Raw genomic sequence first — 14,860 nt, 5'->3', positions numbered from 1 at the left:
CTCTCTCTCTCTCTCTCTCTCTCTCTCTCTCTCTCGATGGATGAAGACACACGTGGTTGTGGGAAGGGAAGGAGGGTGGGGGGAAATGTGGCCGTTGAAAAGGTGGCGGGAAAATACTATGCGATGGAAAAAAATGTTTTTTTTTTCTAAGTCTTGACTTCTGCTCTTCCAGTTCATTTATGTCTTTGCGCATTTTGATGTTCTTTTGTCTTTTGTCTCCTTCTCCTTCTTCGTTATTTATTGAGCTTGTTTGTGCATTTGCAAATATGTTTGTTCCTTAATCTTCATAATTGTAACGACAATCCTTTACAGTCAACTTCACTGCTTTTATGATTAATATATATATATATATATATATATATATATATATATATATATATATATATATATATATATATATATATATATATATATATATATATATATATATATATATATATATATATATATATATATATGTGTGTGTGTGTGTGTTTGTATGTGTGTATGTGTGTCTGTGTGTGTGCGTGGAATCCAAGGCTTAAGATGCCATGGTTTTTACCGTGAATAATATTATGGTGGGCGATTTTAGAATCGAAAGTATTAATTAGAACATTGTATATATAAATTATATATATATATATATATATATATATATATATATATATATATATATATATATATATATATATATATATTAGGTTTGTTTAGATGAATCACTGCATAATATAATCGATCAAGATGCCACCACTGGCTATAGTACTATAGGTAATCAAACGCGTTTTTTTGCATCTTTTGAAATTTTTCCAAACTTTGCACCAACAAAGTCAATACTTATGGTAAATTTGCACTTTTTTGACATCACGATAACGAAGAATTGTGGCTTAAATTTTGCAAAATTTGTCAGAAAGATAAAGATGACAGAATACAAGTTCATGTCAGAATACAAGTTCACGTGCCACTGACATATATTGATGAAAAAAAATTTTATATAAATTCCTATTATAAGTGAGAAGGTAAATTTAGGGTTACCTGATGTGGAATAAGAAGATCAATTTGGGTGACCTAATGGGGAGTAAGAGGATAAATTTGGGTGACCTGATGGGGAGTAAGAGGATAATTTTGGGTGACCTAATGGGGAGTAAGAGGATAAATTTGGGTGACCTGATGGGGAGTAAGAAGATAAATTTGGATGACCTGATGAGGAGTAAGAAGATAAATTTGGATGACCTGATGGGGAGTAAGAAGATAAATTTGGGTGACCTGATGGGGAGGAAGAAGATGAATATAGATGACCTGATGGGGAGTAAGAAGATAAATTTGGGTGACCTGATTGGGGGGTAAGAAGATAAATTTGGATGACCTGATGGGGAGTAAGGAGATAAATTTGGTTGACCTGATGGGGAGTAAGAAGATAAATTTGGGTGACCTGATGGGGAGTAAGAAGATAAATTTGGGTGACCTGATGGGGAGTAAGAAGATAAATTTGGATGACCTGATGGGGAGTAAGAAAATAAATTTGGGTGACCTGATGGGGAGGAAGAAGATAAATTTGGGTGACCTGATGGGGATGAAGAAGATAAATTTGGGTGACCTGATGGGGAGGAAGAAGATAAATTTGGGTGACCTGATGGGGAGGAAGAAGATAAAGCTGGGTGACCTGATGGGGAGGAAAAAGATAAATTTGGGTGACCTGATGGGGAGTAAGAAGATAAATTTGGGTAACCTGATGGGGAGTAAGAAAATAAATTCGGGTGACCTGATGGGGAGTAAGAAGATAAATTTGGGTGACCTGATGGGGAGTAAGAAGATAAATTTGGGTGACCTGATGGGGAGTAAGAAGATCAATTTGGGTGACCTGATGGGGAGTAAGAAGATAAATTTGGATGAGCTGATGGGGAGTAAGAAATATAAATTGGAGTGACCTGATGACTAATAAGATCAATTTGGGTGACCTGACAGCAAGTAAGATCAATTTGGGTGACCTGATTGGGAGTAAGAAGATAAATTTGGGTGACCTGAGGAGTAAAAAGATAAATTGGGGTGACCTAGTGGGCAGTAAAAAGATAAATTGGGGTGACCTAATGGGAAGTAAAAAGATAAATTGGGATGACCTGATGGCGGCGAAGAACATAAACTGGGATGACATGATGACTGATGAGAAGATAAATTAGGGTGACCTGATGGGGAGTAAGAAGATCAATTTGGGTCACCTGATGGGGAGTAAGAAGATCAATTTGGGTCACCTGATGGGGAGTAAGAAGATCAATTTGGGTCACCTGATGGGGAGTAGGAAGATCAATTTGGGTGACCTGATTGGGAGTAAGAAGATCAAGTTTGGGTGACCTGATGGGATTTAAGAAGATCAATTTGGGTAAATAGGAAGATCAATTTGGGTGACCTGATGGGGAATAAGAAAATAAATTTGGATGACCTGATGGGGAGTAAGAAGATAAATTGAGGTGACCTGACGGCGGGAAAGAAGATAAACTGGGATGACCTGATGATTAATGAGAAGATAAATTTGGGTGACCTGATTGGGAGTAAGAAAATAAGTTTGAGTGACCTGATTTGGAGTAAGCAAATAAATTAGGGCGAACTGATGGGGAATAAGAAGATAAATTCGGGTGACCTGATGGAGTGTAAGAAGGTAAATTGGGATGACATGAACGCTCCGAAAAGGTAAATTGAGGTGACCTGATGGTAACTTTGGGTGACCTGATTCCAGTAAATAAGGTAAACTGGGACAACCTGAAGACATGGGAAGGTAAATTGGTGTGCCGTGATGCCACGTGAGACGATAAATTGCCTCACTTTGTGGCGGGGAGAAGATAATTCAGGATGACCTGATTGCGAGCAAGAGTACAAATTGGGGTGACCTGATTTCACGTGAGAGGGAAAGATAAAGCATTTTAATACTGAGACAAAGGGAGTGCACCGTATTATGAGTGGTAAAATAATAATAGGTAAACATATGAATTATGTAAATTCTTGAAAGGTTAAGAGATTTTAGAAATGGCCTGACCGACATTGTTTATCTGCGACAAGGAACCTGTCACGTGACGAGGAGTTCTGGAATATTTAACCTGGAAAAGTCACAGGGGATAAGTCACATATAGTTTAAATACCATTAACAACTAAAGTAATAAGGATATTTTGAAAGTCATTAACTATTATTACATGGTTTTACGTACTGACAACTACATATGTATGAAGGCATTGCATAAATGTGGAAAACAGAGATCTGTTTTCGTTAGCAAAGCAGTGAAACAAAAATATTCAGATCATTAATATTTTGACAAAACAATCATTCAAGTAATATATATATTTATATATATATATATATATATATATATATATATATATATATATATATATATATATATATATATATATATATATATATATGTCGTATACGTCCTGATCCTAACTTGAATCTTGGCGTATATTATAACAAAAAACTAAATCTTAAGACATTAATGTTTTTCTGCATGCAAAATATACAGTTGTATATTTTATGTTGTAAAAGACAGACACATTTGTTTACTGGTATGGCGGAATGTAGAGCTCACACAAATATTCATAGAATTATATTAAGTTTATCCTGCTGACTCACGCTTCCTTAATGCACCTAAATCTCTCTCTATTGGCAAGCGTGGTTCTACGCAAGGAAGCAGAATTATATTTGAATATGGGGCTGACATATTTCCACCCTTCCTTTGTTTAAAAATATGTGGAAATATAATCAACTCCTCCGTACACTATAAACACACACACACACACACACACACACACACATATATATATATATATATATACAGTCTGTATATATGTATGAGTATGTATGTATGTGTGTATGTATGTATCTATTTGTGTTTAAACATATCGGTATGCAAATTGGGTTGTGTGGCTTTACAACCTGTATACACTGCGCAGGCGCGATTATATTTCCGGAATGCCCGTCAACTTTATGGACCTAGCTGCAGCCGTCCTCCGCTATTGCCTGATTTCCAGAAAGTAATGATTATCGAAGGGAAGACTTCTCTGTTATTATGATTCTGAATTATAGAGAGCGCATATATGCACTATTGTTCTTTTCGTAAATGAGGTGGTCTAAGTTTTCATTTCTTTGGTATAGGTCTATTAGAAATAGACAGTTCAAAAAGTATAATAATGCTTTCATTACATTTCTTCAGCACACGTAATTAGTCCATAATTTTTAAAATCGATTTTATACTATAGCAACAAATATAATAGTAAATTCTTATCAGTCAAGCAGACTTTTCAAAATTCCCGCCTTTTTTTCTGTACATCCATCAGAAATAGACAGTTCAAGTATCAAAATGCTATCTTTACATATCGTAATCACACGCAATTAGTTTATCATACTTTATAACGAATATGTACTTATAACAATAAATAAATATAATTGTAAATTCTCATCAGTCAAGCAGACTCTCCAGTCGTACTACTTGACCGAGACAATTCCCGCCTTTTTTTTTTTTTTCAAAGCGGAAGGTTCAGAGTCTACGGTTGACGGATCTTTCTTGATTCAGACCGCTTCCTAGACCGTGGCCATGACCAGCCTCATTGGCTTTCCTCTTGCTGCTTAATCCCCTGTTCCCGTATTCATTCATGTGCGTTTATCTCTTCATTTGGGAGTCTTATTACTTTACTTTGGTACGTTCGCTCTTCAATGTCATGTCCTGGAAATATTTCCAAAATTTATTGTCTCAAAAGGATCCGTTACCGGTCAGTGCGATGTCTCATCAGTGAAAAACACGAATTGCTATATTTTAAACGAATGTCCAGTACACATACATAAATTAATGTATACCATGAGAAAGTAATTATCTTATATAATCAATACAAATTCTATTACTCAATCACTGCAAACCGTTATATTTTGTTCAAGACCACTTCTGTAGGCTCATTGGCAGACTTTTCCAGCCATTCAAATTATATTTCGATCAAGGTACTTATATATTTGAATGAATAAAAAAAATTGTAAAAGAAACAGCTCAAACTTTTTTTTTAAATTCATACACCGATCACTTGTTAGTGGCCATATCTTTTGAATTCCGTTACCCTCGGTGTCAACTCCCCCTCCCCAGCCATATCCAGCTCCCGCCTTCCACGTCCCCCCCCCCCCTTCAACCTCCCGCCAAGCAACGACGAGCATCTAAACAGTCCATCGCACCCGAGGATTTTCCCTTAGCAAACAAACGATCAAAGCTGCTTAGAGGTTCCGCCCCTCCCTCCCTCTCTCTCCTTCCCCCTCCCACCAGTTTCGTCGACCCTAAGCAGCCAAAATCAGTGACAATGGACGCCTGCGACTACTGCTTCACATACCCCGTCCCCCTAAAATCACACCAAACCCCCACCCCTACCTAACTCCATCCCATCTGCCACCCCCGGTGCCTCCCCTCCCCAGCTACCCACAGAAACTCGCGAAGAATCCCCCGGCCCAAACCTCCCAGCTCATCCCAACACATCATTCCCGCCAACCCGCAGAGGAAACCATCGATTTTGCCGAAAACAAAATCGCCAAGAACCGAAGACGTGTGTTAGGGCTTTCATCCGTGCAATTTAACTCTCGAAGAATTTGCGTTTGCGGTAGTGGCAATAACCGGTTACAGATTCGTAACTGATAAGTTTTTATACATGAAAATAAGTGCGGCTATTACTGGGATATCTGGGTGGCTGGGCCAGGAAGCTTACTTTTAAGCTTGGAGTGAAAGTCGGGGGAAAAAGTGGTTTTATTTGGTTCACAATAAGAGGTAGTTTACAATTAAGTATTTATATCGGAACCTCTCATTATATTCGAAGAATTCCTGTTTATTTGTTCTGGGAATAAGAATTTAACGACTTATAACGACCCCAAAATCACCACATAAGTATTTCCATCGTATTTCAACTTTACTTCAAAATTTTTACATAATTTTTTCGTGGTTTGTGTAAATGACAACGCTAGAGCAATTGCCCAGTAGATTATATACTTTGTAAAAGATTGAATAATAAAGGTGCTGCATTTAGTACCACTCGAATGCTCAGGAGTGCAAGACCGTTTCCACGACTTCGGCCTAGTTTATTTGGAGTCAAAATTAGGTATATTGTAAGAGAGTCTCCTTCATAAGTGTTAATAACCATATATATCGCTAATAATTCATATTTTATTTACCTAATTTGTCTGAATTTTGTCGAAAGTATCAACTGACTGAGAGTTGACATGTTCTGATCTTGTCATGGTGAATAAGTGATGTAACTGAAATATTTTTCTTCGGTTCTGTGGACCATCTGCTCTTTTGTTGCCTTCACCTTTCAGCCGTTTGCCTTAGCTGTTCGGCTTCTCTAACTTCGGATGACTCCTGTGAGAATGTAAATTACTCTCAGTGGTCTCTTTATGTTAGAATAATAATAATAATAATAATATTAATAATAATAATAATCTGAAAAATGGGCGTGCTTGGAATTTAATGATACGAAATCCATAAATTTCATTTAAGAAAGTAAAAAAAAAAAAAATACGGAAACATCATTCATTCGTGAAAGAAAGACAACATGATATTATGGAGCAGTACAATTTCCCCGACCGTTGTGACCCGACCGTCGGGTATGCAGAACTAGGTAATCTTTCTTACTGTTAAAAGTAATGAAAAGCCTCTTCTTAGTAAAAAAAAAAATGATGCCATGTCTAAAGCAGTTCAGAATTACGAAGAATTTTCGTAGTATCGTGTAGAATTTTCCCAGAATTATGAAGAATTTTCATAGTATTATGAAAAATTTTCATAGTATTATGAAAAATTTTCCCAGAATTTTGAAGTTATACCAGAATCTGGAAGAATTTTCCCAGAATTACGAAGAATTTTCATATTATTGTGAAGAATTTTCCAGAATTTTGAAGAATTATCCCAGAATCTTGAAGAATGTTCCCAGAATTATGAAGAATTTTCATAGTATTGTGAAGAATTTTCCCAGGATTTTGAAGAATTATCCCAGAATTTTGAAGAATTATACCAGAATCTTGAAGATTTTTCCCAGAATTATGAAGAATTTTCATAGTATTATGAAAAATTTTCCCAGAATCTTGAAGAATTATCCCAGAATTACGAGTGATTTTCCCATAATAATGAAACAGCCTAAATATTTTTGGAGACCTTCATTAGTTTCGGCATATACTTTTATTATAGTATGAGTTTTTAACAACCCACTTTACCTATTGGTTTCAGAGCTGTGATAGGTGGCTCGTACCCCGTTTTTGTGGTACGGTGTTAAAGAGCATAAGAGGCCTGGTATGACCTCTTAAACACAGCCCAACCAAAGAGCATAAGAGAGGCCTGGCATGACATCTTAGACACAGACCAACCAAAGAGCATAAGAGGCCTGGTATGACCTCTTAGACACAGCCCAACCAACAGAGAAAAACTAACAGATAAATCCCGTGGGATTTAATCTGATTTAGTCACTTTCTGTGGTGATATTTTGTTTTCAGTATAAGGATTACTGATGACGGGTACAAAGATATGTAATGCTGTGCTCAGGCAGAGAGGAGAAAATGCTGGATCCAGTTGATTTATCGAAAGTAATTGACCAACTTAGGAAGAACTATTGAATGGAAATACCACTGAATGAAGCTTCTAAAAAGTTTACTGATGAAAGCCAATATTCCCTCAGTGGTATTCAGAGGAGACTGGTTTTTGTCCTACGTAGAAAAGGCAAAATAATTGATTTAATTTGATTTATAGAATTTAGGCTGTCAAACCAAGCACTGGGGCACTTCCGGCCATTCAGCGCTTCAGACGGTGAATAGAGGGAGGTGAAGTGGTTGAAGTACAGTAAAGTAAAAGGGGATCCAGCTAGAGGGCGAAGGGACGCTGCAAATACCCTCTATAGCAATTCCTGCAGTAAACCACGTGAGGTGTGCATTAGTGGCACTACACCCTAAGGGTAAAAAAAAAGGAAAATTAGTACTAGGAGACACCTGACATGACTTACTTATTCTCACAGCCAAGGAGCATAGCACTCACACCAGAGGCCAGTAACAGTGCAATTTTTTTTATATTTTTAAGGCAATGACACAAGGTGCGCTACAGTTTGAGGGTTTGAATAATGAAGTAATACTCAAACTCTGAGAACCTGAGATGAAAGGCTTGGACTTCAAGACCCCAGGTATATTTAAATTGTTTTGGAGGGCATTATCTGCAGGCAACAGGTACTCGTATAGGGGCGACGGGAAGGAAGAAGTTACAGGTTTGGTACAGGTTAGAAGACCAAAGGAAGGATGTTTTTGTATAAACAGATAAAAGGATCAATGACAAAACAATAAACGAAGAATGGTTTTGAAGAAGGGAATAAAACTTGTAGTAGAACCACTAGTTCAGCGTAGGAAAAAAAAAAATGGGGCTCAGGCGAATCTAGTAACTGGCAATTTGGTGCAAATTGGGTATGTATATATATATATATATATATATATATATATATATGTATATATATATATATATATATATATATATATATATATATATATATATATATATATATATATATGAACTAAAGTATGGAAGAAGCCAATGAAAAAGGAAAACAGCTTTAGACGCATAAGGAGAGCAGCAGCAAAATGAGAGAACGCTTAAATGAATGGAATGCTAAATGGCCGATGTTGACAGAGGTCACTCTGTTGGTTGGTGGCAGTGAACAGTAGGAGGAAAAAATTGAAAATGTAAAAGAAATGTGGAAGTGAATGTAGTCAAGAATGAGGTTTTGACAGTAAGTGGAAGCCAGGGAGATGGAGGGATGTATGCCAGCATGGATTGTGTAAGAAAGGAAGTGATTAACTAATACAGGGATCTGGGAGTATGTGTTAACCGGCAATGGTATAGAATGAGAGAGATCCAGGAAGTTACCTCAGTAGGTGAGGGAGGAAAGGAAAAGGTTGATATGTATGAATGGGCTGCAGAGCTAAATCTTATTCTTCTTGCAAGGATTGCTTACATAGTGATGAATAATGAAATACAATAATAAGGTAAACAGATAAGTGGAAGTGAAAGGATGGACCGGTGTGTTTTGAGGGGCGCGATCGTGTGGAGAGAATAGAAGAAGATGGATTACCGAAGGGTTTTTCATCGGAAATCATGGCAGGAAGGAGATGGAGATCTGTGATGTGGTAGGTTGCAGGGCAAGAAAGCTTGCAAGATAGAGGTAAATGGAGCAGCATAAGTGAGGGAGATTGACGTGCTACTTATGAGCCTTATATGCAGGCTAGCGCTGTAACGGTTCATCTTTGATTCCAAGGTTACAGGGTGAATTAGGCAGTAACATTTGTTTTTATTTTTAAGATTCCACCCCCCTCCTCATTGACAGTGCATATCAATGAAATGATACTTAAAAGTACGTCCCTATGTATAAACATATTGTTCATGATTTCCAACATCAATAAAAAATGTGATGAATCATTAACAAAACGTAAGACTATGGCATAAAATGAAACATTTTATTTTAGATTAAGAAATAGTGTTGAAATTCTCTGCCAAAAATACTGTGCATTTCCTGTTTCTGGACATTCTGTTTTTGACGTATGAAGTAATTATCAACCTTTTCAAAAATTTTCTTCAGTGGCTTCTTTCATAGCACTGTTTACGAGAGGGAGACAGTGGCTGCTGTTTTGGTTTTCACTGGACCACCTTCTTTTTAGGAAAACCTGACTTGCTGAGATAAATCACTCGGCTAGGCCTAGGGAGAGAGAGAGAGAGAATTTCTTGTGTGTATGAGAGAGACAGAGAGAGAGAGAGAATGAGAGGGAATTTCTTGTGTGTATGAGAGAGAGAGAGAGAGAGACTTTCGTGTGTGTGTGAGAGAGAGAGAGAGAGAGAGAGAGAGAGAGAGAGAGAGAGAGAGAGAGAGAGCGAGCACAAACAAGTGCATATTCATTGATTCTGGGGCTGTAAAACGGATTTTATAATTTTTCCTGCTTGGAAGTTCCTCTCCAGCTTTTCGAAACACCCCTATGGACTTCCCCCACCAAAGTTTGTTTCTGACCTTAAGCAACGTACAAACTTCCCGGTCAGTTGAGAAATTTTCTGCTACTGGATTTGCCTGCGAGCGATCTCCTGTGCATGCACGCGCGCGCGCGATGATTTCACATAGCAGCGAAAACGGAGTGCGCGAGATATGAAAATTATACATACTGTGTAAACTCGAGTTGAAATATTACAATTGAGCGACCTTTCATAACGTAATATATGTTAATGATTGTTTTTACCTAAGATCACATAAGGCGACTTTTAAAATAACCAGATTTTTTTTTACTTAAGATCACTGAAGTGATCAAGTCGAAGTTGGCTTACGTAAGACAGCCCGGTGAATCCCACCGGCATATTCTTGACATCGGGGGATGCTATCATCCAGCAGCGTTTCATATTCTTAAAATCTCTATGAGCAATAGGTGATCCCATGATGCATATACCTTGTTTTAAGATAGCCTAAATATAGTACAAGAATATGAAGTACACGGATAACTGAAAAAGCAGAGTAAAATGCTAATGACAGTGAATGATTACATAATACATTTGTTTCACGGGGACATGATGTATGGCAACATTCGTGCGAACTGCGAAGACTCATAGCTGAAACCTCACCGAGAGAGAGAGAGAGAGAGAGAGAGAGAGAGAGAGAGAGAGAGAGAGAGAAGCCGGGAGAGTTTCTCAAGATACCTAACATGCAAGTCACAAGTTAGATGAAATATGACGTTTATGTTGAGGAATTCGACAAGCAAACACCCCGGTAGCAAAAACGGCGGGAGCGCATTCCTCAAAACCCGTACTCCTCCTGCGAAGGGGGAGATAGAGAACATTGGTAAAAACATCCGAAATAGTATAATAAAAACAGGCCGGGCGATCAGGCTGTGCCTTGGCCCCTGTGAATTGGGGATATGAGGGCGAATTTTGCCTGGAGTCAAAAACCTCTCCCGATATCTTACGAGAGAGAGAGAGAGAGAGAGAGAGAGAGAGAGACTGTGGTCCTACCCAAGCTAAATCAATATTTCTTGTTTCCTTCTCAGATGATGATGATGATGTCCCCTAAAACAGTTCTTTAGAAGATGCTGCTGGCTGGTGTCAGTTGCGTTACTTTCAACTGCAAAGTACGTTTTATAAACGCATTTGCATAATGCTTCCATGTAAGGCGATCTTCAGCGCGGTGAAACAAATGCCGCATTCTCCGAACAGGCGAGCATCGTTAAAATTCGTGGACCAATAACAATGAAACAAAAGTCGGTCTCTCTCTTTCTCTCTCTCTCTCTCACACACTCGGTGTGCGTGTGTGTGTTTGTGAGGAGGGGTGGGTGGGGGTGATGTGGGGTGTGGTGTTGGCCCGGGAGGATAAGGTTGTTGATGTTGAACCACTTCGAGTTTTCGGGAGAAATATCTCTCCGATTGACCAGGTGCTCGATTTCTCTATCAATATTCTTTGAAATATCGGACCTGCGTTGAAGATTAACATATATTATTTTAAATTGAATGGAAGTTTATCCAGACTCACTGTACGTGCGAGCTGTAGTTGACATTGTTGTATGACTTAAGTACTTCCTTTCAAGAATAATTGTTTTCCATAGCATTTTAGGGTCGTTTGGCTTTAGGAAAAACTATGATGAGCTGTAAATACTTTTTGTAGTGATAAATCTTGTGAAATCTCATTCGCGAACGAATAATTGTCATTGTAAATCTAGAAAAATCATTATATAAATTGGCAACTCTCTGGCGGAACTTGAGTGTGCCTTGCAAATGGGCGGGAAAATTCGACGTTCGTTTTGACCGCCTTTCAGTCGATTACAAGAAACACGATTCTTCGACATTTATTATAGTAAAATATCTAACGGACATGTTCTTAAACATGTCAAGTAAGTTACTGAACTAAAATTATTAAGATGGCGCATGACGATGGTACATAAAATAATGGCGAAAGTATGGTTCGACAAGCGCCCGGGACACGCTGCCGATTTCAGTCGAATTCGCCCCTGCTATTTATAACAGTGAATTCATCAACATACAATGGAGATTCATTCATTGTTAATCACATTCCCCTTTATTTTCTCCCACGTAGAGTATGATGCGTTTGAGAACTTACAATCTTAAATTACAATACGCATGAACTGAAGAAAAATATTTCACCTCTCCGGATGGCGATAATAATGGCCGCTTCCATGTGATTTTACGAAGGAGAGACATTTGACTGTACTGAAATGAAATGGCTACAGGTAGGCAAAATATAGATCCGATTCATCCTATATCAGAATTTGTGACAGGGTCCGTAAGGTTCATATTACCTTATCGGTCACCTATCTCTCGTGCCTCTTGCTCGCATATATTTAAAATACGTGGGGGTATTTCCTATATTTCTTGCGTCATAAACCCATAATGAACTGGGTCGTAAGGCTGAAAATTGATTGTTGCCCTCAAATATAAGCCTGTTGGCCGCCGTAGGTTAACGCGGGGCTCGTCTCACGGCCAATGGAAACGCGCCATTTTCCCGCGAAGTTCATACAAAGCAACGAAGGCAACCCTAAGAGTTATTTCCGCTGTCACGAGAACCAATGGAAACGCCTTTTCTATGCGGTTGAGTTGAAAGCCGGGTTGTGATTGGCCAGGCCGTGTCGCGATGGCCGGTGGCGGGTGGGGGAGGCGGGAGGGGAGTGAGCGTGGGGGCCCTGGCGCAGTAACGGTCGTAAAGCGTCACTTGTTAATAGAACTTTGCCGGGTAAGGAGTGTGCCTCTCTGAAGTCTGTGCGACCGCGTTGGATCGCTTTACGAGTGTGTGTGCGGTTGTGCCCTTTGAGAGTGCATTGTAATCATGCCCCGTGGTAGGCCCAGAGGAAGCGGAGGCGGCGGCATGGCTGTTGACAAGCCACGTGGCCGCATGACCGCTTATGCGTACTTCGTGCAGACTTGCCGCTCCGAACACAAGAAACTCCACCCGGAGGAGAACGTCCAGTTCCAAGAGTTCTCCCGCCAGTGCTCCGAAAGATGGAAGACCATGTCCGACGTCGAGAAGAAGAAGTTCCACGAACTCGCTGAGAAGGACAAGGAGCGCTTCGAGTCTGAAATGAGCGCCTACCCGGGAGGCGGGGGAGGACGGCGTGGACGCCGGGGGCGTAAGGCGCCCAAGGACCCCAACAAACCCAAACGTGCTCTCTCGGCCTTCTTCTTCTACGCCAACGACGAACGACCCAGGGTACGAGCCGCCAACCCGGACTTCTCCGTAGGGGAAGTGGCCAAGGAACTCGGCCGCCAGTGGAACGAATTGACCGAGGGCGAGAAGCTGAAGTACGAGAAGCAGGCCGAGGAGGACCGTGCCCGCTACGACAGAGAAATGCAGATCTATAAGTCAGGAGGTTCGCCGGCGAAGAAGATGAAGGCTAGCAATGGACACCCTGTACCTGAAGATAACGACCTCGACGACGACGAAGGCCCAGAAGACGATGACGACGACGATGATTTGGATAATGGCTCAGGCGACGAGTGAATGTCTTGAAAAGTTTGTTGTAGTGTCGTAGAAGAGAGAAAGAGCGAGGTCGTACCGTGCCCCCCGAGAGAGTGTGAGAGTGAATGGACCAAAACGGAACTTTATTATTGTGATGTACAAACTTATTTTTATATTTGCAACCCTGTACATTATAGGAGAAAGAAGCTTAGTGATTAAGGTAATTTAATGAATACTTGCGACCATTCCCCAATGCAAAAGTGGATGGTCAAAATTTACTCATGGATTCATTTTACAGAAAGTTCTTCTGCCTCTTGTCTCTTCAGGACAAAATGTACTTAAAAAACCTCAATTTCGCCTTTAGTTTTTATATTTTCTACCAATAAACGAAAAAACCCCTTCTGATCGTATGTGTTCCCCTTCTGTAGATTAGTGGCTTATTTTGACTTTAATAAAGATGTGTATGAAGTGCTTTAAAGTGCTATCAGTGTGATGGTGACTGCATTTAATTATTTAATTTTAAATCCTATTTGAGTGTAATCAGTTAACTTTTGTAATGACGTGGCTTTGTGACATGCTTTGTAATTCACTATATTACTTGGGGCGGGAATATTTCTATACACAAGTTGTGCAGTAAAAGTGCAAACTTGGATAAATGCTAATCAATACTTTATGAAGCTCATAGGATTGCTATTAAGAATATTACATGGTGTACGCGGCACTTACCCTGCCCAAATTTTACAAGTCATTGCTCCTCAGGTGATGCCCCAAAGTTGTATATAGATTAAAGGGCTAAAATGTTGAGAGCTTTTTACCTTCAAAATGTTGGTATTTTAAACTAGAAAATAAACTTAGCTCGACTGTTCTGCATAAGTACAATTATTTTGACAGTTGAATTACATGTTTTCTTGTAATATTCGTCAGTAATATTAGATTGACTTGGTTTTGTTGTAATCGTGGTTGGCTATGATAAAAAAAAAAAAAAGGAACCCGTTACAAGAAATCCAAAAGGCTGTAAAATATAGTAAACTTAGAAAGTTGATTGCCGAAGGCTATACTTATTTTGATACGCAAAAACAAGTTTTTTCATCCTTGAATGCATGGTCATCAACATAGTATTCAGTCTTTCAAGTAACACCAAAGCCATATTGAGAATGGTTTTAAATGAAATGAGCGACGGTGCTTTTAATTCCCTGAACATTTATGAATCAGATAGTTTTCTCCTAAGATACAGGAAAGAAGGAAGCTCTAGAGGTGAGTTGTGTTGAAACTTACTGAGGAAATGCTTGAGTTGAGAAATGAACAATGGCCTTTCCACCCCTAACCTCTCTCTCCTAACCATCACCCACAGCAATCCGGTTATTTGTATCAAAGATTGCTCAAGATGATGTATGATGGGTCAAACTAT

General features: G+C 39.1%; 2 protein-coding genes across 2 annotated transcripts; both read left to right on the top strand.

The window, feature by feature from the left end:
- Positions 1 to 1,345: 1,345 nt before the first annotated feature.
- LOC136839944 (uncharacterized) lies at positions 1,346 to 1,903 on the top strand. The gene has a single exon (XM_067106218.1). The coding sequence runs from the start codon at positions 1,346 to 1,348 to the stop codon at positions 1,901 to 1,903; it is 558 nt and encodes a 185-aa protein (XP_066962319.1).
- Positions 1,904 to 12,660: 10,757 nt separating this feature from the next.
- On the top strand, positions 12,661 to 13,852 carry LOC136840056 (high mobility group-T protein-like). Its single transcript, XM_067106384.1, has one exon. It carries the CDS (start codon positions 12,823 to 12,825, stop codon positions 13,492 to 13,494), a length of 672 nt encoding a protein of 223 aa, XP_066962485.1. The 5' UTR covers positions 12,661 to 12,822; the 3' UTR covers positions 13,495 to 13,852.
- Positions 13,853 to 14,860: the final 1,008 nt, after the last annotated feature.

This window comes from Macrobrachium rosenbergii, chromosome 7 (genome assembly GCF_040412425.1).
Source record: "Macrobrachium rosenbergii isolate ZJJX-2024 chromosome 7, ASM4041242v1, whole genome shotgun sequence".
NCBI classification, from domain to species: Eukaryota; Metazoa; Arthropoda; class Malacostraca; order Decapoda; family Palaemonidae; genus Macrobrachium; species Macrobrachium rosenbergii.
This window is presented reverse-complemented; position numbering and strand designations above follow the sequence as displayed.